The following is a 21946-nucleotide window of genomic DNA, read 5'->3' on the forward strand; positions in this document are numbered from 1 at the left end:
GTTGTTAAGGATGGATAGGGTTCACAAATTACACTGTACTAATCTAAAATAATTATAATCTATACTCCCACAGCACTGACCTGACTCATTCAAATGCACTACACAACTGCACCAGCCATAACCAAAATCTGCCAACTGGCACCCCGGATGTCCATGCTCACTCTCTTCAGTTGTTTTGCTATGTGAAATGGGGAAGAACCTGTGAACAAAAGTGTGAATGTGTGGCCACTACTATACAGTATAAAACAAAGGCTGGAAGAATGGGGCGTACTGGGAATAGTGCGGTAAAGAACACTGGCATCTGGCGACTGGGACAGACATTGAGGTAGGAATGTAATTTTCTAAAGAAAAACTAAATAAAGTAACCTTGCTGCCCTCTATTGGCTTATTCAAGATATGCCTTGAACTGCATCTCAATCATCCAAAATGGCCACCTCTCCTTGTCTCCACCTCTCCAAATGCTATGACACCAGGGGTGCATCCCAATAGTCCAAGGTGGTTTCTTCTCATTTCCTTTCCTTCATTCTCACTGACATGAAAAACTGGTTAGATTACAGCGGATGGAGAGGGAACGAGGAGAAGAAACCACCTTGGAATACTGAAATGCACCCCTGGTGTCATAGCGTTTGCCTTTCAGTTTGACATTGCTGGGTGTAATGACTGCAATAGCCAAAACAGAAAATAATTTAAGAAAAGTAACTAATTTCAGAAAGAAATTAAAATAGTTTGAGAGAAAACTTCACTTAATCTTTAATATCACAAAATATTTATAATAAACAAAAGCACAGTGACAGAAAAAAAAACGTAAAAAATGACATGGTTCATTAGACAAGTTAACTCATTAAACTGACACTGACAAATAAGAGGCATACTTTAACACAGTGTAAAATAATCTTAGACATTTTTTATTTATTTTTTATCTCCGGGCCTCTATTCTCTCCTCCAGTATTGATCCTGTGACTAAATAATATGTACACAGGGGAGTAAACTTTGATATCCTGTCTGAAAACACACCTATCAAACAACATGCATCAAGGAGCCAATAAAACGGTGTTATAGAAGAAGAAAAATATATTATTGAGGAACCAAATTGAGTCACAAACTACTCATGAACTGCTTTTTACTGACTGGGTTTTACTGACTGGGGTGTTACGTGAAAACAATGTGCATGAAGTAAGAGGTTCTCTTCTTACACTACAAAGAAACTTACATATACTTTCTGGCTGAAAGAAATCAAGAGACGAGGTCAAAAACTAAAATTCCTTTGACAACAATGTGTTGATCAGTTATTTGTTTAGATGAGGTTCTCCATTTCCTCCATTGTCTATAGCTTAACACCACCATTCTTTAAGTCTGTCAAATGAAATGAAATGTGTGATTGAGTGCAGACAAACTGAAATACATACTGTGCGTGATCAAATCATGTGAACATGGACTGAGTGCACAAAATATTGACACCTGCTCTTCCATCAGTGGTGTAAAGTACTTAAGTAAAAATACTTTAAAGTACTTTTTTGGTATCTGTACCTTACCATATATATTTTTGACAATTTCTACTTTTACTTTACTACATTCCTAAAGATAATAATGTACTTTTTACTCCATACACTTTACCTGAATGGGCAAGACAAAAGATTTAGGTGCCTTTGAGCCGGGTATGGTAGTAGGTGCCAGTCACACCGGTTTGTGTCAAGAACTGCAATGCTGCTGTGTTTTTCACACACAACAATTTCCCATCTGTATCCAGAATGGTCCACCACCCAAAGGGGATCCAGCCAACTTGACACAACTGTAGGAAGCGCTGGAGGCAACATGGGCTAGCATCCCTGTGGAACGCTTTCCATGCCCCAACTAATTGATGCCGTCCTGAGGGCAAAAGGGGGGGTGCAACTCAATATTAGGAAGCTGTCCTTAATGTTATGTACACTCAGTGTAGATTGGCAGTGCGGCACATGGTCAGATATGTGTAAGAGGGGAGGGTGGCGTTATCAAAAACATTCAAAACTGACTGACTGACCTACAAGATCAAAGATATACACATTGACTCAACCTGTCATGACATACTAGTCCCTTTCAGCTGTTGGCTGCAGAGTGGAGAACACAGACAGTGGGAGAATATACTGTGTCTAATATACAGGTCGCAAAGCTGGGGGAGGGAGATCTACTAAGATATATGGAATTGTTTTAAGAAGTTCATACCAATAATAATTTAGCTATTTATTTAGAATTTTAAGACCCCTTGAAGTATCAAAAAATACTCCAATTATTTGATGAACATTTTTGGGGGTCTTACTGCTATTAGCCCATACAAACACATTGAATAACAGATTCACAACACGGAACAGATAGGCCCCAAAAATATCAAAAGGAAGTTTGTTTATACCTGAGAGATATAAGAAATATCTTATTTAACCCCATATATTTGGTTAAACAGTCTCCATATATACTTCCATTCACACTAATATAACCAGGTTGAGAGAATGCCAAGAATGTGCAAAGCTGTCATCAAGGCAAAGGGTGGCTACTTTGAAGAACCTCAAATATAAAATATATTTTGATTTGTTTAACACTTTTGGTTACTACATGATTTCATAGTTTTGATGTCTTCACTATTATTCTACAATGTAGAAAATAGTCAAAATAAAGAAAAACCCTTGAATGAGTAGGTGTGTCAATTTTTGACTGGTACTGTACACATTCGTGACAGTCTCACCTTTCCACAGAGTGGTCATATTAGTGTGTAGCCCAAACGGTTGGGACGCTACAGACAGAAGTTGGCAGATGGTCTGTACCGACTTCAGACAAGTCTGTTGACGTGTGGCGGGTGTAGGGCAAAACGGAGAACACTATGGTGTTGGTGAGAGTATCCATCCTTCCATAGAGGGGTCACTGTTCAGACACTGCAGACCATTTTGTGAGAAGACCGATTTTCGGGATGTTCATGAACTGACAAACACCGCTCTAGCTCTGTCACCATTCACCAGATGTGGAAGCGTGATATAGGCCGATGCAGTGGATCTCTAGCTTAAACTGACTGATTTTTATGTTTAAAAAAAAATCATTATGCCAATTGGATTTCCACAAGGGCACGGACATCAACCTTATTAAACAAGATTATCCTTTTGATGATTGCAGTTAGCTCAGGTACAGTCTTGCAGTAGCTTTTACTGCCTCACCCCACGTAATAGGGCCTAAATGAATACAACAATTCTCTGTCTAAACTCGTGGGAAAAAACACACAAAAAAAAAACTATAATCTCCCAAAAGGCATTGCAATCTATTGCACACATCCCTTAACAGGCATACAGCGACAGAGGCTGGTGGTCATGAATGGGGTGAGGGAATGACAGAAAGAAGGATCACGAGAGGTTGAGAAAGAGAGAGACGGGGTACGAGAGAGAGCATGTGTGTAGAATCCCAGCTGTACTGAGGAAGAACAAGGAAGTGGACCTGGAGTTGAATGAATTTTGGCATGCACAGCAAGTCCCTAAGCACTGACCTCACCATAGAGGGCCGGAGGCTCTTTCCCAAGACATATGAGGGTTTACGGTTTACCCTTATTATCATCCTCCTTCCCCAGGGGTTTATTTCTCATCAACAATATGTCTTACTAGAGTGCGTACTTGATTTGACACTACTGTGACTGTAACATGTCCCCATTCACCTTCTCCTCCACACAGGGTAGGAGAACAATGATATGAGCCTCCTACATTCGAGTCCCGTCCTCCTCCTGCAGTCACATAGCTGCTCCAGAGGTACAGAGCTAGTTTGTGTCTCAAGTTAGGAGTGTTTGTGCCTCTGCACATGGCCAGCAGTAGCCCCCAGTGGTCCAGTACCTGTAGGTTAGGTTGGCCGGTGCCCCTGTCCAGGCGTGTCCAGGCCCAGCCTCAGGTTTGGAATGGGGCTATAGCTTGACGTGGCTCAGGTCCTTGGAGAGACTGTGGAGGTAGGCCTCATGGATGGCACTGAGAAACACTGGGTCATTCTGCACAGACACAGGAGAGAGAGGAGTTATCTTCCAGTAATCTTGCATAACAGTAGCAAACAAGTTTCCAGACTTCACACAACTTCTTCAGTTCATTGCAGATCTTTTAAGTAATATGTTTGGGTAACATTTAATGAGCATTTTATAAATGCCAACAACAGCAAGTTGAAGTCTGCAGTATAAAACCCTGAACTTGACGAAGACTTCAAACACAAGGCTAGAGTCTGGGGTGAAAAGGCTTCAGCTCTCTTGCTACCTTGATGAGGTGGATGAGTGCGTCTTGTAACTGGATCCTGTTGTAGGAGGGTTGGGGGAGCTCCACCACCCCTGTGGCTGCGGGCGGAGGCGAGTGAGGGGCAGCTTTCCTCTGCAGTTCCATTGTCTTGGCAACAGAATGCTGAAAGGCACTTGGTGAGAGCAGAATGGAGTGTTTTGCCCCTGTAAGTGAAGTGCCCGCCCCCGGTACCACAAGACCCGCCTTCATAGGGACAGCCTTGGATGGTCGAGAGAAAGAGAGAGGGCAGGAAGATGACATAGTAAGATTTCATTTGAACTATCAAAGCCATCTATATCGTGATAACAAAATCATACTAACTGGCTGGGGTTTTGACAGTTTCTGAGATTGAGCAAACACATCAATTTCTTTACTCTGCAGCTGAGAAAGAAGAGAGTCCTTCAGACATGACAGATTACACTAAATACACATCCCACAAAAAAAATAACACAAAAAAAGAACAGCTGTTTACCTGCACACGGCCTGTGGGCATGCTGCCGAGGGCAGCGGGCTTGGTGATTGGCTCTCTGAAGCTCTGGGGTGTGGCCAGCAGGCTGGGCAAGACGCTAGGTGTGAGGGCAGGTTTGTGGAGATCAGAGGGGCTGGGTTTCAGGTAGGATGGTTCCTTCCCCAGGTAGGCCGACAGAGGGCCAGGTGGAGGACCGCAAGCCTCAACCCCAGATGGCGTCACCAACAGTGGGGACACAGAGTGCTGGGGGTCCCCTGAAGGTCCACCGGGGAACACAGGGTAGAGGGCGTAGCCTGGGCCAGGGCTCCCTCTGGCCTCCATCAGGGAGATCAGACCAGGGGTGAGGTGCCGGTTGTTTCCCCCTGGGTCTGCTGTGAGCCGAGGTGTCAGTAAGGGCTGGAAAGGGATGGGCGGAGCATAGCTCTGGGCCTGGAGGCCTGCCGTGGCAGCAGGGTCTGTGGAACTCCGGGTGGGAATGGCTGGCAGCAGGCTGGCCTCCTTCGGTAGAGAACTGCCAAACAGCTCCTCCACAGTGATCTGCCTCTGGCCAGAGTGGGAGCTCTGCAAATACAGTTACCAGTCAATATGAAACATACTTATACAGTAAACATTCAATGACATCTAACAGTCATTTCAGTCATGTGAGAGAACACTTGTTACAGGCAGCGTGTTATCAGATAGTGCAGTCATTTCAGTCATGTGAGAGAACACTTGTTACAGGCAGCGTGTTATCAGATAGTGCAGTCATTTCAGTCATGTGAGAGAACACTTGTTACAGGCAGCGTGTTATCAGATAGTGCAGTCATTTCAACTACAGTGGTACGTACCTGCTCTGGCTGTGAGGCGCTGTGAGCGTGCTCTGTAGTGTCACCGGCTGATTTCAGCGTCTCGGTGTTCACCCTCTGCTCAGCAGTAACGGACATCTCTGTTTCCTCCACCTGAGTCTAGTTAACACACAGAAATATTTATTACTTTGACATTCCTACTAGTGTGTTCAGACAAATGGAAACTGGGAGGTGTGTGTGCAATCTCAGCAATTAAAACAAAGTAAAAACACTGTGCAGCAGAACTAAGATCTAAGGAAAGAGAGTGACATCAATAGAGAGTAACTAAGACAGAGGTTAACTGAGTAAGAGAAACACTCGTCCCTTATGTGTGTGTGTTTTTTTCTGGACTGTGGTCACATGTCCGTGTGTGGCCAGATTTCCTGGGCGATGTGAAGACTGCTCCCGTCTCTCACCCTGTGGAACTCATCCTTGGCCTTGCTGAGGAGCTCCAGGATGTCAATGGAGCAGCCATTGGTCCTCCCAGGGACGTCAGCCCTTTCTGGGGAGCACCGGTGGCCCTGCAAGGCTTCCTGCTTCACAATCCTGGAGGACAGAGACACACCAAAAGAAACACATAGTGAAGATAAACACACTAGAAAATCAGTAGGAAAACACAAATACACAACACAATCTCTTGTCTGTAAAGTGATAAATGGCTCCCCCAGTGGTGTGGGTGATAATGGTTTTCTTATCTGGGTTAGTGGTTGTGTGTTTCACCGGGACATACTCACTTCACCATGAGCTGAGCGATGCGCTGGCAGTCCTTCTTATCGTAAAACCAGATGCTGTATATGCCCACTGTAGGAGGGACACCAAGACGAGAGGGAAATATGACTGACTAGAAGAGATAATGGGAGATAGAAGGGATCACTGGAGCCGCATCACTTAGGAAGAGGGATATTTTAGTTGAAGAAAGAGTTCAGCAACTATTTTTTATGTATTATATTGTCATTTAGCAGACACTCTTATCCAGAGCGACTTACAGTCGTGAATGCAGACATTTTCATACTTTTGTTTCGAACTGGTCCGCTGTGGGAATTGAACCCACCACCCTGGTGTTGCAATGCTCTACCAACTGAGCCAGACAGGACTTTCTGAAGAAACAGTGTGTGACAGGAGTGTTTCCCTCAGAGGCTGGTAACCTAGCAACAGTAGTGTTTCGTGCTCTACCTGGGGATCCCTGGGACGTATAAACAGGTATCTCTCTCTAAACAGGCCACATTCACATTCTCTAACCTGTTGAAGCACTGATACAACCCTCCACTAAGGGAAGGCAGGACACAAACCTTGGAATCATGGTAAACAGAATAAGTCATCATCCGTTCACGAGTCTCAAAGACAGCCAAGAACGCCACTTTCCAGGATAGTCTTGCATTCCCCCCCAGGGGCCTGCAGGCACGAGAGGACTGAGGAGGAGTCACAGGGTTCCAGATAACGCTGCTCCTCTGGATGACTGGATCAGACACCTACAGAACTACCACGGAGAGCAGGCGTGCTGTATCCATCCCATCCATGAGGTGGTTTCCAGGCAGCTCCAGGCCATAGAGGCCCTTGGGTCTGAGAGACATATTTTCCCTCAGACTGAGCTCCTATGCTGGGTAGAACCGTGTTAGCGTGAGACCATGGGCGGAGGAGACCTAACAGAGATGTTCCTGCTCACTGCGCACCATCAGTCTCAGAATGACCTCCGGCACAAGGGGAAGGCCATCTTCCAGAGAACCCTGAGATGTTGTCTGCTGAGTGCATTCAGAGGCAAGTCTGACTGGAGGGGTAGTGTGTGTCAATGTCTGTCTGGTAAATTTGTATATCTTTGCAGGGGTCAGCCTGGAAGGGTATTGAAGTGGTGGAATTATGTTATAGGGGACATGTGTAAATGTATTTAATTTCCTGTATGTCTGCATGCGTTTAATGTGTGTGTGTCTGCTGCACAGACAGGGTAGTGTTCTTTCCATAGGACTAAACAGAACAATTAAATAGTAGATAGTATGGTGGGATTGCAGTAAAATACATAACCCAATGGTCAAAGGGTCAGGAAGCTTTCAAGTACTCTAATTCCACACAGCTTGACAGATTTGTATAAGTTTTTGTGGGGGAGGGTTCTTTTTACCCCCTTTATTCCCAATTTTGTGATAGCCAATTGGTGGTTACAGTCTTTTCCCATCGCGGCAACTCCCGTACGGACTCAGGAGAGGCGAAGGTTGAGAGCCATGCGTCCTCCGAAACACAACCCTGCCAAGCTGCACTACTTCTTGACACACTGCTCACTTAACCCGAATGTTTCGGGGGAAACACCGTACAACTGGCGACCATGTCAGCGTGCGCCCGGCCCGCCACAGGAGTCGATAGAGCGTGAGGGGACAAGGACATCCCGGCCGGGCAAACCTTCCTCTAACCTGGATGACACTGTGCCGCCTCATGGGTCTCGAACCCGGATCTGTATTGACGCCTTTAGCACTGCGATGCAGAGCTCCTGTGCTGGGTAGAACCGCATTAGCGTGAGGCCATGGGCAGAGGAGACCTATCAGAGGAGATGTGCCACTCGGGAGGGCTGACAGATCTTTAATGCTTGTGTGCAAGCTGTGCTTTGCAACTTAATTCCAAAAATGTGTTTAGAAAACGTTGACAACCTTCCTTATTTATCTGGGGGAAAGTTACACAGATAGCACATTCAATGCTAAATTTAGCCTAGTAATACATAAGATGTACACCCGCAGCTCTTTTAATGGAAATATAGTTATGGGCAGTTCCACAAAAACAGAATCTCTGATGTCTCACTTTAAAATGTATGCCAAACAAAAAACATTGATTTATAAGTTTAACAAACCATACAATGACTACTACTAAAATTTGCAGGATTTTAGTTTTATTCTTATCAAACTTTGTATGTGTACAGTTCTTCCTGTACATGTTTTTTTGTTTTTTTAAGTTTCAGTGGAAATTGTTAAAAGTATTCCTTGTGCGTAGAGTTGTGTGGTTCGCTAAACTTTGAAATCAATGGCTTTTGTTTGATGTACATTTTAAAGTGAAAAATGTGAATGTCAGCATTCTTCTGTCACAATGGAATTGCCCTTATGTTTAGATAACCCATAAAAACATGTTGGTTAACTCACTAATCTAAAAAGGAATTTTAACATGACCCTTCTTACCCCCACACTTTCTTCTCATCTTTCCTGAAGACTAAATTCTGGGTATAGAATCTTCTAGATGTGCAAGCTTGTGGTGCGCGGGTCATCTTTGTTCACTCGAACCAGACCGCAAATGCTAATAACCCATCCGCAACCTCCAGAAATATATACACTACCGGTCAAAAGTTTAAGAACACCTACTCATTCAAGGATTTTCCATTGTTTTTACTACATTGTAGAGTAATAGTGAAGACATCAAAACTATGAAATAACACATATGAAATCATGAAGTAACCAAAAAAGTGTTAAACAAAACATTTTTATTATTTGATATTCTTCAAATAGCCAACCTTTGCCTTAATGACAGCTTTGCATACTCTTGGCATTCTCTCAACCAGCTTCATGAGGTGGACACCTGGAATGAATTTCAATGAACAGGTGTGCCTTCTTAAAAGTTATGATGAAACTGGCTCTCATGAGGCCCGCCACAGGAAAGGAAAACCAAGAGTTACCTCGGCTGCAGAGGATAAGTTCATTAGAGTTACCAGCCTCAGAAATTGCAGCCCAAATAAATGCTTCACAGAGTTCAAGTAACAGACATCTCCACATCAACTGTTCAGAGGAGACTAAAGGACACCAATAATAAGAAGAGACATGCTTGGGCCAAGAAACACGAGCAATGGACAATAGACCGGTGGAAATATGACCTTTGGTCTGGAGTCCAAATTGGAAATTTTTGGTTCCAACCGCTGTGTCTTTGTGAGACGCGTTGCGGGTGAACGGATGATCTCCACAAGTGTATTTCCAACTGTAAATCATGGAGGAGGAGGTGTTATGGTGTGGGGGTGCTTTGCTGGTGACACTGTGATTTATTTAGAATTCAATTCAATTCCGCAGCGATACGCCATCCCATCTGGTTTGAGCTTAGTGGGACTATCATTTGTTTTTCAACAGGACAATGATCCAACACACCTCCAGGCTGTGTAAGGGCTATTTTACCAAGGAGAGTGATGGAGTACTGCATCAGATGACCTGGCCTCCACAATCACCCAACCTCAACCAAATTGAGATGGTTTGGGATGAGTCAGACCGCAAGTGAAGGAAAAGCAGCCAGTGCTCAGCATATGTGGGAACTCCTTCAAGACAGTTGGAAAATAATTCCAGGTGAAGCTGATTGAGAGAATGCTAAGAGTGTCCAAAGCTGTCATCAAGGCAAAGGATGGCTACTTTGAAGAATCTCAAATATAAAATATATATTTTGATATGATTAACCCTCTTTGGGGTACTACATGATTCCATATGTGTTATTTCATAGTTTTGAGGTCTTCACTATTATTCTACAATGTAGAAAATAGTACAAATAAAGAAAAACCTTTGAATGAGTAGGTGTTCTAAAACTTTTGACCAGGTAGTGTATGTGAAAGTGAACATCTGAGGCCTGTACCCAACCCTAGCCCAATTTTTGGACAGGTGGTCATGGATTTTTTGTTGTTGCACGATTTAGATATATTTTGTCTTATAATTTCTGACATTTTGGTAATCCATTTGTTAGTCAACTTGTCTATAAATAGATACATGTAGCTTCTCTTTTGTCATTATATGTTACCCAAGAAGACTAAATAAACCCTTACTGTAATAGAGCGATAGAATGAATGATTCAATACAGTTGACATCGGACTGGGGAATAAACAAAATAATGCAACTACAACAAACAAAAAGAATTGTTCAAAATGTCCAAAAGAAAGCTGTGAAAACGACCAAACGTGTTTCTGATAAGATTTCAGTTTGGCTTCAATGCATATTTGATGTGGTTGAAACACTATCAGATTTTATGATGAAGACAGCACCTCTACAGATTGTATCTACCTAATCATTGCATTCTCTCAAGATGCAGAAATAAATAAATCATATTTCCCCACCCCTGTTCCCAAATCCAAATTTAGCCTACATTTAGTAAATAAATTGACTGCAAGAAATGCTATGTTATTCCAGATGCGCAATATTTTTTCATTATGTATTTGGCGATGTTCAAAACGTATAAATAAAAGCATCCACTGGGAAAGTCAACACAAGTAGGCCCTTCTTATATACATTTGTTACTCATTTCAGGAAACTAGGTGTATGTCGCCCTGCACTACTTCACATGAGCCATTTGAACATAAAAAATGTATTTCTTATCAAAATGCGTTTTTTTGGGCAGAAATGCCTTCTGGAACATGTGAACTTTCATATGTCTTAATAACAAACTTGTACGCAATCTGTAAATACGAATACAATTGCTAAATTATGAGCCTAGTTGATTTAGCCACAGAAAAAAGAGACAAACCTTCCCGCTAGCCACGATTGGCTGAGATAATGAACATGCTGAGAGATGAGTTCAGATTGGTCTGCCATGTAGCACGCATCTGTCTATAACATGCACTGGTCAGTATGTGTAGGTAATCGTTTCTAACACAGCTTTTTTGAAAGATATCATGTAGTAGAACTGCAACAATGTAGCTCTCCACTTTCAGGAGGACCGAGTTTTGAAATCAGTGGAATGCACAGTGGAATTAGAGTATGATAGCTAAGGAGGAAATTCTGGTGTTTTATTGCAAATATACAGACGGAATCGAAAAGAGAACACACAGAAAGAAGGCTGTTGCAATCTGGAGACAGGTGTTTTATACATCTTGAAAGTAAGGCAACCATGGCATCCGTGACAGAGAGGGAGAAGCATCCATCCATCCACGGTAAAGATAGTCTAGCTAGCTACATTTTTAGATATTACACATTTCTATTTTTGTCAGAAAGTTGTTTTCATTTCAAGTTAAAACGTACTGCTAGTTGGCTGGCTCGCTAGTTAAAGTTAAGTTGATGATCTGTGTAGTAACATTATTCTCAGAGCCATTTGTATTGCTAGTTATAGCCTAATGTTAGCTAGCTAACTAACATTGAACCTGGTTGGTTAGCTACCAGCAGATTCATGCAGGGTAGTAACGTTATGAGTTGGGATTATGGTTCATTGTTTAGCTAACTACATGTCTAAACAAAAGACTCCACTATGAAATTAACAAATTTTTATTAATTAATTTCAATAGAATGTTCATGATGTCACAGCGACAACTGTCGATAGACATTGTTGGTAAATTCGCTCCGGCTATCTACTCCGATTTCAGAGCACTCGTCCGAGTGTGCCAGAGCGCAGAATAACTGACAAATCTACGCTCAACACCCATTGAATATGGCTGGCATCAGTATTTGTTGGCAAAAAATAGTAATTTAATTATTGCCAGCAGCACAATTGCAGTCACCAACAGTCTAGATAACATAAAAACAGCCTAACCAGCTCTGCTAGGTAAAATGGTCAGAGTGAGCTGTTCTCTCATTTGTGTCCGGAAGTAGCTAGCAAGCTAGCCAACGTTAGCCAGTTAGCTTGGGTGCCCTACTTCACGGCCAGAGTGTCCAGTGCTGGCTCTGAACGCTCAGAGTGCGAAAAGCTCTGAATTTACGAACGGACAATCTGACAATGCTTACGCTCTCATTTCTGCAGCATTAGTAAAGATGTGATCAATACATGTTGATTATTTAATTCCTGTGCTGTTTGTAACTACCCTGGTAGGTTGACTGATAACCTGAACCAGGTTGCAGGCACTGGTTACAGTTTGAAATGTCTTCTTGAGTGGGCAGCTTGATGAAAGCCAGTCAATATTTAAAAATCACCCAGAAAATAAACCTCTCTGTTGATATGAGATTTGAAGTTGAGCTCAGGTGCATCCTGTTTACATTGATCACCCTTGAGATGTTTCTACAACTTGATTGGAGTCCACCTGTGGTAAATTCAATTGATTGGACATGATTTAGAAATGTGCACACCTGTCTATATAAGGTCCCACAGTTGACAGTGAATGTCAGAGCAAAAACCAAGCCATGAGGTCAAAGAAATTGTCCGTAGAGCTCTGAGACAGGATTGTGTCGAGGCACAGATCTGGGGAAGGGTACCAACACCTTTATGCAGCATTGAAGGTCCCCAAGAACACAGTGGCATCCATCATTCTTAAAAATGGAAGAAGTTTGTAAACACCAAGACTCTTCCTAGGGCTGGCCGGCCAGCCAAACTGAGCAATCGAGGGAGAAGGGCCTTGGTCAGGGAGGTGACCAAGAACCCAATGGTCACTCTGACAGAACTCCAGAGTTCCTCAGTGGAGATGGGAGAACCTTCCAGAAGGACAGCCATCTCCGCAGCACTCCACCAATCAGGCCTTTATGGTAGAGTGAACAGAGGGAAGCCACTCCTCAGTAAAAGGCACATGACAGCCTGCTTGGAGTTTGCCAAAAGGCACCTAAAGTCTCTCAGACCATGAGAAACAAGATTCTCTGGTATGATGAAACCAAGACTGAAATCTTTGGCCTGAATGTCAAGCGTCACGACTAGAGGAAATCTGGAACCATCCCCACGTAAAAAGCATGGTGGTGGCAGCATCATGCTTTGGGGATGTTTTTCAGTGGCAGGGACTGGGAGACTAGTCAGGATCGAGGGAAATATGAACAGAGAAAAGTACAGAGAGATCCTTGATGTAAACCTGCTCCAGAGCGCTCAGGTCCTCAGATTGAGGCGAAGTTTCACCTTCCAACAAGAAAACAACCCTAAGCACACAGCCAAGACAAAGCAGGACTGGCTTCGAGACAAGTCTCTGGAATGTCCTTGAGTGGCCCAGCCAGAGCACAGACTTGAATCCGATCGAATATCTCTAGTGAGATCTGAAAATAGCTGTGCATTAACGCTACCCAACCAACCTGACAGAGCTTGAGAGGATCTGCAGAGAAGAATGGGAGAAAATTCCCAAATACAGGTGTGCCAAAATTCTAAAATCCTGGTTTAGCTTTGTCATTATGGGGTATTGTGTGTAGATAAATGAGGGGGGGGGGCAATTTAATCAATTGTAGAATAAGTCTGTATTGTAACAAAATGTGGAAAAAGTCAAGGGGTCTGAATACTTTCCGAATGCACTGTAAGCTATGCGCAGCACTTTGTTCAATTTATCGAATCAGTATTTTTTTTTTATTGCTCAAGCTGCGAGCAACACCTGTGAAACTCAGACATTTCTCTCAAAACACAGGGATGTCGATTCGCACGGGACTAGTATTAACAGAGGACTGCCAAAAAACAGGGGGTTATTCTGGTTAGTCAATGTCCAGACTTCAGTTTCCCTTTAACTCATCTAAACAGTAGGCTACAGTTCCCTTGACATGCCATAGGCCTATTTGAAGTCCCGTCTTGTCACTGTTGTATTTGTATAGCGCCTCACAATCATCACACATAATAGCCTGCTAACATCCTCTTTTACTACTTCACCAAATCTTTCACAAACATGACTTTTCTGGCCCTCCCTTGTCTTTATTTTCAACTCTCCATTCGCAGATTTTGTCTTAATGAATTCAAGTTCGACAATATCCTTTTTGCATAAATTTTTTCTGCCCTTCCCAAAAGCATTATTTGGCGATTGGCTTTGCAGGCTATTTGGCACATGTACGGTTAAACCCTAAAGTTTAGGTTTTTACAGTAATACCAGATAGCCAGAAAAAAATTACAATAAATAAATGCAATGTAGCCTATATAAATTGCACAATAATTATAAAATGTACGGATTTAAGGTATTGTTTCTCTTTATTCAACCCGCCTGTCACCCACCCGCCCTCCAGCCACACTATATAACCACGTGGACTGTGGATTATGAGTCAACCTGTGCATCACTAGTGCAGGCTACATGGTATGAACAGTAACAAGAAAAAAAATGTTGCTCCATGTTTAAGTTATTGCAAAGCAGCCAATGGGGTGGAAATCTCAGACTGACTAGTGGACTATTATGGTATAGCCTACTCACAGTTAGCATTCCTGTACAGCAGGAAGGGGTCTTGGAGCTGAAACTCAAGGTCTTTGTTGATGGGCTCCACCAGATTCTCTGTGCTCAGGCGATTCATGATGGTGAAGCCATGATGAGGGGATGCACACCTGTGGATAGGTTATTGGAGAGCAATGGAGACAGACTATTAGGATAAATGTGTTTGTCACAAATAAAATAAAATAAATAAAAGCAAAGAGTGGTGACGTTGAAAAGAGCAACAGGGAGGATGGAGGTGAGAGAGGAAGAGCTCAATTAGGGAAGCGTAGACATGAGGACAGGTGGTGAGACAACCACCACAGGTTAAGAAGGGGGTTAGGCTCTAGTTAGCTAGCTAAGTATCGTTGCAACAGTGTCCCCTTCAAAAAAGGTCACCATAAAAATAAATTACCTGGCATAAACAAATAAGGTGCCTTCAATTTCGGTCTTTTCCTGAAATGGAAATAATGCAGAAAAATTACAACTTGAACTTGCTGAACATGAATCGATCATCAGGTAAAAGAAGAATAATCACAACATGCAAAAGTTAGTTGATATTTGGTCTGGGTGCTTTCAGTTCATTAAACGTTCTATGAGCTGAAAGGGTGCAAACTGCCACCAGGAAGGTGATGTTTGAACAGGTATAAAGAAAAGGTTGCCGATTTACTGCCACATGCAATTATGGAATGTTTGCTCAGGAGTATATTGCTTTGGCTGATCCCTCCAGATGACCTGGATGGAATTATGTGATCCTTCCTTAACCAATAAGAAGTCCCACCCAGTTAATTACTTCAAAAAGGTGAAAGTGGGCGCTGCCCATGCTAAAACAGGCTTTTGGGCACTATCATTGGTCGTGTCCCCCTGCTCAGACATTACATGCGTCAACCAATGGTTGCGTGCCACGTCATTGACTGACAGATTGCTATAACATATTTGGTTAGCTGATGTGTTACATACCTATCCAGGCGTTGTAAGATCCGGCAGGCGTCAGCAACGCCTGGGCAGAGGAACGCGCCCCTGCTCTTGGGTTGTGACCGTTTGTATTTGAGACCACACAAACTGGTTGTTCAGAACAGCACAGTTTCCGTGGAATCAAACTTTGCACACTGTTGTGGCCTTCTGAACATGGCCCTGATGTCTAGCTGGCAAGTTTACAGCGTTAGTACTAGTGGTACCCAGGGCTCTAAAAGGAGTTTTATTTTGGGGGAACTGTGCAACTAGGATAACAACCTCTGAGATAATAATTGTTGTCATGTTGATAAGGCTTTGCTGTACTGTTGTTTCAGAGTGCCCTACAGAAAAAAAGCGAGTGCCGATTCCATAGTGTCATTGGTTGCACCAATACTACAGCGAAAACGGCTTGATTGTAGCCCAACCAGCTTGTAAAAAACTCTGTTCCTTTCAATTAGACTGGCTTTCAGACCTATCAATCGCTCATTCATTCCAACCAATCAGGGCACTTGGACACGCTCCAACCCTGCACACCTTATGCTAAAGCGTGTTTCGCCGTCTTTAGAAAGAAGACCTGTTTGATGCTGACAGAATTCACATGCTGCCTTTCTACTGAAGTGCTGTTCTTCCATTGGCAATTGAGTGTTGGGAAAGTTATTGTGCTAATAGGGGGTGCAATAGTAGTGAGTTATGGTTACATTATTGTGCAGCGTAAATGTGTAGATACGTTTGCAAGTAAGAAGTTAGTATTGTTTACTAGTGCTTGGCTAATGTTAGCTCTACTGTTTATTGAAATGTACCCCAACCAAGTAAGAAGTTAGAGTTCTCCTTCTCTGGCAGTATATTATTCATGTAGATGCTATACTATTGTATTCATTGATATGTTTATATTATGACCGTTTTCTTATCTGATTATTGTTGTATTGCATGTATATTTATTTAGTGTACTCTAACTGAATCTTAATGATTGGCGACAGGCAGCCTAGTGGTTAGATCGTTGGGCCAGTAACCGAAAGGTTGCTAGATCAAATCCCTGAGCTGACAAGTTGGTGACAAAGTGTATAGTAATGGGCCTCAACATGAAGTTCTGATAGGACAACACTATAGTGGGCAGATCTTAGTGAATCAGCATTCGGTACTAGCGGGTGAGGGCATTCAAAGCTGACAACTCAGACGAGTTCCGAATAGACATTTTTACATGGCCCTTCATATCTCCCGGATTCTGGCCTGCTATAGCTGAGATGTTGAGGTATCCCACCTCAGCCCAAACTCCACACAAAGCCGCCATGCACCCGAGAATGAGCTTTCACCCCTCTCTCGTCCAAGATATTTCAAGCCCTGCTCCAGGCTTCCTCAGTGGCCATGGAGTGACCACAACCGGTTGGGAGCTGCAGAGGGACTACGAGGAGCTGCTCTTAAACGCTAGTAAAACCAAATGCATGCTTTTCAACCAATCACTGCCTGCACACGCATGCCCGACGAGCATCACCACCCTGGATGGTTCCGACCTTGAATATGTGGACATCTATAAGTACCTAGGTGTCTGGCTAGACTGTAAACTCTCCTTCCAGACTCATATCAAACATCTCCAATCGAAAATCAAATCAAGAGTCGGCTCTCTATTCCGCAACAAAGCCTCCTTCACTCACGCCGCCAAACTTACCCTAGTAAAACTGACTATCCTACCGATCCTCGACTTCGGCGATGTCATCTACAAAATTGCTTCCAACACTCTTCTCAGCAAACTGGATGCAGTTTATCACAGTGCCATCCGTTTTGTCACTAAAGCACCTTATACCACCCACCACTGCGACTTCTATGCTCTAGTCGGCTGGCCCTCGCTACATATTCATCGCCAGAACCACTGGCTCCAGGTCATCTACAAGTCCATGCTAGGTAAAGCTCCGCCTTATCTCAGTTCACTGGTCACGATGGCAACACCCATCCGTAGCACGCGCTCCAGCAGGTGTATCTCACTGATCATCCCTAAAGCCAACACCTCATTTGGCTGCCTTTCGTTCCAATACTCTGCTGCCTGTGACTGGAACAAATTGCAAAAATCCCTGAAGTTGGAGACTTATCTCCCTCACCAACTTCAAACATCTGCTATCTGAGCAGCTAACCGATCGCTGCAGCTGTACATAGTCTATTGGTAAATAGCCCACCCATTTTCACCTACCTCATCCCCATACTGTTTTTATTTATTTACTTTTCTGCTCTTTTGCACACCAATATCTTTACCTGTACATGACCATCTGATCATTTATCACCCGTGTTAATCTGCGAAATTGTAATTATTCGCCTACCTCCTCATGCCTTTTGCACACAATGTATATAGACTCTCTTTTTTTCTACTGTGTTATTGACTTGTTAATTGTTTACTCCATGTGTAACTCTGTGTTGTCTGTTCACACTGCTATGCTTTATCTTGGCCAGGTCGCAGTTGCAAATGAGAACTTGTTCTCAACTAGCCTACCTGGTTAAATAAAGGTGAAATAAAAAAATAAAATAAAAAAAATGAAAGGGAAGAGATCAGGAGGAGGTACTCTAGGCCCTCCCGGCAATAGGCACAGGAGCGCCAGGTCCGCTTCTGCTCTCCAGAGAGGCCCAGCTCCCCATCAGATGAAGACAACTCCAGAGAGGCCCAGTTCCTCATCAGATGAAGACAACTCCAGAGAGCACAGACCAGCACACCAAGGTCTGCACCCCCCTCAGCAAGAGTTTTGACTAGCCATTGTTAAGGAGACCCCCACTCCAATCGTGGAGTCACAGCCAGCCGCTGCCATGGGGCCCGTTCTGGTGGCGGGGTCGCCCTGTCCTCCCAATGGGGATCCCCGACTGTCTAAGGCAGCAGTTGATTATTTGACCACTCCTAGGATGGAGCATCAGCCTGCAGATACGCAGATGTCAAGTGCAGCCAGTATCTCTGATACTATGCATCCATACATGGACCAGACATTTTTCATTAAGTCCTTCATGGAAACATGCAACAATAGCAGTCCTATTATCTTACAGTCAAAAGGATATAGCCTATTATTGAACATGCAACTCCTGTAACAAAGCAGCTAATAAAACAATTTTCAAACATTTGCCAAAATGCAATTTGTGGAAAACACTGTTCTAAACAGCACACCTAATACAAGCAGTTCCATATGTGACAGAGATGAAAACTCTGTTAGAAACTCAGAAAGAGGGGGAATCTAATAGCAACAACTATGTTGGGTTGCTAATATGACTAGAATTATGCCTTTGGATTCTGGACAATGAGAGTAAGTTGATATGAAAACCAATAGAACAGGAGAGAAATGCTGGTTAATTGCATGAGGAAGTCTTTATAAAATAATTGCCTCTATGGTTGTTTCTATGGTTGGATTTTCACAAGGTTAATTTGAAGCAAGTTAAGACATGCCTCATTATTTGAAGTAAAGTAAAACGTTCAGGTTTCAAACTATTCTACTGCCTCAAACTCACATTGCAAAGTGGTCAAGTGGTGGGTGACGTGCTGATAGTTAACGGTAGGCAGACTAAGGGTGCAACCCTATGCAGCCGAATGGGAAGAGAGCCTTAATTTACCAGTCGAGATTGATAAATAAAAATATCTCCTTAAACATTTTATTATTTTTATGTATTTAACCTTTTTTTTAACTAGACTTGCCTAGTTATAAAAAGTTAAATACATTAAAAAATAATAATAATAATGTTAATAAGAAATTATTATTTACAATGACGGGCAAACCCGGGTCAATTGTGCGCCGCTCTGTCTGGGGCGGTTCTAAAACTACTCTTTGCTAACCATTTGTCTACAATTTGTTCAGTCACATTACCTCATTGGCTAATTAGCTAACAACCTGGCAACTTTACCAGTATATTCAAACATTTGGGGGCACAGAAGGAAAGGAAAACGGATAGCTTCTTCAGGAGATCAATGATCACATGGTGCTTTCAAGACAACTGTTAACTCGGAAAAGTATGAGGTCAAATCATGACGTCAGTTATCTTCTGGTCGGAGCTCCATGTGTAATGATCAAGCTGTTTAATCAGCTCGTTGATATCTCACCCCTGTCAGGTGGATGGATTATCTTGGCAAAAGAGAAATGCTCACTAACAGGGATGCAAACAAATTTGTGCACACATTGAGATAAATAAGCTTTTTGTGCGTATGGAACTTTTCGGTTATCTTTTATTTCAGCTCATGAAACCAACACTTTACCTGTTGCGTTTATATTATTGGTCAGTGTTGCTAGTACAACATGACTAGCTGAAGTGGCATGCTACGACGTAACGAACTAGCCCAGATAGCTAGTTAAGTTGCTAAGTGTTAGCTGGTTAAGTAGCGAAGTTAGTAACCCAACTAACGTTACAACAATAGAATCACATACTAATTTATATTTTATGACTCGCAAACGATTGTTACACAATCCCACAGGGACACGCTTGATATAGCTCGCTAACTAGTATGCTACTTTACTAGATTGCTAATGATAAACTAAATCAGATATGGTCAAGTTAGCTCACTAGTTAACGTTACGTAGCTGCTATCGCGCTAACTACCTTCAATAAACAGAAGAAACCAGCGACTCCTTCGGCGAGCTTACCCATTCATTTGCTTTGGAATTAAAGGTGTACAGTGCTACCTGTCCGGTAACATCGAGAAGTTTGTTGATATACGGATCTTGTTGTTGTAGAGCTGCTAGGCTCATTTTACTGGCGGTCTCCATCTTGAATACAATGCTTACCACACGGACCAATTTCTATGAACACTCCATTTCCAGTGTCCGCGGGTGGTGCACGTCTGTAGTCATGGTCCGAATGCCTCATAGTTCCGCCTCACTTTTTGTTTCATAATTATTTGGAGTGAATAATTATTGCTTGTCCACGAGAAAGTTACAATGAATTTTAGAGGTTGCTATTTTGCTATGGCCTGTCCATCCATGTAGGTCAGGGATGGGAAACTGGCGGCTCATGGCCCCCCTTCAGTCTGGGTCTCAATTTACTGTTGAGTTGGAATAATAGAATGAATACACAAGGTGTAATTTCGAAATTTGGTTGTGCATCAGCCCATGTCAGCTCAATTTTTGGGGGATTGCAAAATGAGTCTAGCAGCCAGCTATCTAAACTTGTAGTAAGCATGGTCGAATTACCAACCAGGGTGGGGTCCATTGATCATTAGTTATATTAAAAACTGCCAACATTTGCCTCCACCATATGGAAAAATGTGTTAGACAATTGCAAAATATATTCTCTCAGCCCCATGGCAAACAACGTAATGAATAATCTATAGCCCCATCTGGTGGATATTCAGGCTGAGCCTAGCTCTATAAACACAATTTATATTTTTTTGTGATCAAATGTGTTTTAATCAGTGGCGTAAAGTACAAAAAAATACTTGAAAGTACTACTAAAGTAGTTTTTTGGGCGTATCTTTGCTTTACTGTCACTACATTCCTAAAGAAAATGATGCAGTTTTTACTCCATACATTTTTCCTGACAGCCAAAAGTACTTGTTACATTTTGAATGCAAACCGTGCTATTTTTTTTAATTTTTAATTTTGCATTGTTTGTAACTTATTTTGTACATAAAGTTGCTGCTACTGTCTCGTTTGACCGAAAAACGCTTCTGGACATCAGAACAGCAATTACTCACTTTGAAGTGGATGAATAATTTTTCTTTGATGATTCGAACGAGAGGAATTTACTCCAGACACCCATATGCAAGACAAAGAGACGGAAGAGGTATCGCGGAAGGAGATTGAGGTACCTTGTGAGGATCCGACGACTAGTGGCTAATCTGCCTTTGCCATTGGTCCTATTGGCCAACGTACAATCTCTGGATAATAAATTGGAAGAACTAAAAGCACGTATGTCCTACCAACGGGACATTAAAAATTGTAATATCTTATGTTTCACCGAGTAGTGGCTGAACGACGACATGAATAACACACAGCTGGCGGGTTGTACACTGTATCGCCAGGATAGAACAGCAGCCTCTGGTAAGATAAGGGGTGAGGGTCTATGTATATTTGTAAACAACAGCTGGTGCATGATATTTAAGGAAGTCTCAAGGTTTTGCTCGCCTGAGGTAGAGTATCTCATGATAAGCTGTAGACCACACTATCTACTTAGAGTTTTCATCTGTATTTTTCGTAGCTTTCTACATACCACCACAGACCAATGCTGGCACTAAGACCGCACTCAATGAGCTGTATACCGCCATAAGCAAACAGGAAAACTCTCATCCAGACGCGGCGCTCCTAGTGGCTAGGGACTTTAATGCAGGGAAACTTAAATCCATTTTACCTAATTTCTACCTGCATGTTAAATGTGCAACCAGAAGGAAAAAAACTCTAGACCACTTTTACTCCACACACAGAGAAGCGTACAAAGCTCTCCCTCGCCCTCCATTTGACAAATCTGATCATAATTATATCCTCCTCATTCCTGCTAACAAGCAAAA

The 21946-nt window shown here is 42.7% G+C and overlaps 1 protein-coding gene across 2 annotated transcripts; it reads right to left on the reverse strand.

Annotated features, from left to right (window-relative positions):
- Positions 1–733: 733 nt before the first annotated feature.
- LOC135528052 (mRNA-decapping enzyme 1A-like) lies at positions 734–20246 on the reverse strand. Of its 2 annotated transcripts, XM_064956821.1 has the most exons (9): positions 20088–20246; positions 14954–14994; positions 14545–14672; positions 6287–6353; positions 5969–6098; positions 5556–5672; positions 4732–5289; positions 4242–4478; positions 734–3985 (listed from the first exon to the last, which is right to left on the reverse strand). In XM_064956821.1, the coding sequence occupies exons 1-9, from the start codon at positions 20208–20210 to the stop codon at positions 3905–3907; spliced, it is 1482 nt and encodes a 493-aa protein (XP_064812893.1). In that variant the 5' UTR covers positions 20211–20246; the 3' UTR covers positions 734–3904. The 2 variants fall into 2 exon arrangements, with proteins under 2 accessions (XP_064812893.1, XP_064812894.1); XM_064956822.1 differs by lacking the exons at positions 14954–14994; positions 20088–20246 and having other exon boundaries at positions 6287–6393; positions 14545–14625.
- Positions 20247–21946: the final 1700 nt, after the last annotated feature.

The sequence above is a fragment of the Oncorhynchus masou genome, chromosome 33 (genome assembly GCF_036934945.1).
Source record: "Oncorhynchus masou masou isolate Uvic2021 chromosome 33, UVic_Omas_1.1, whole genome shotgun sequence".
Taxonomy (NCBI): domain Eukaryota; kingdom Metazoa; phylum Chordata; class Actinopteri; order Salmoniformes; family Salmonidae; genus Oncorhynchus; species Oncorhynchus masou.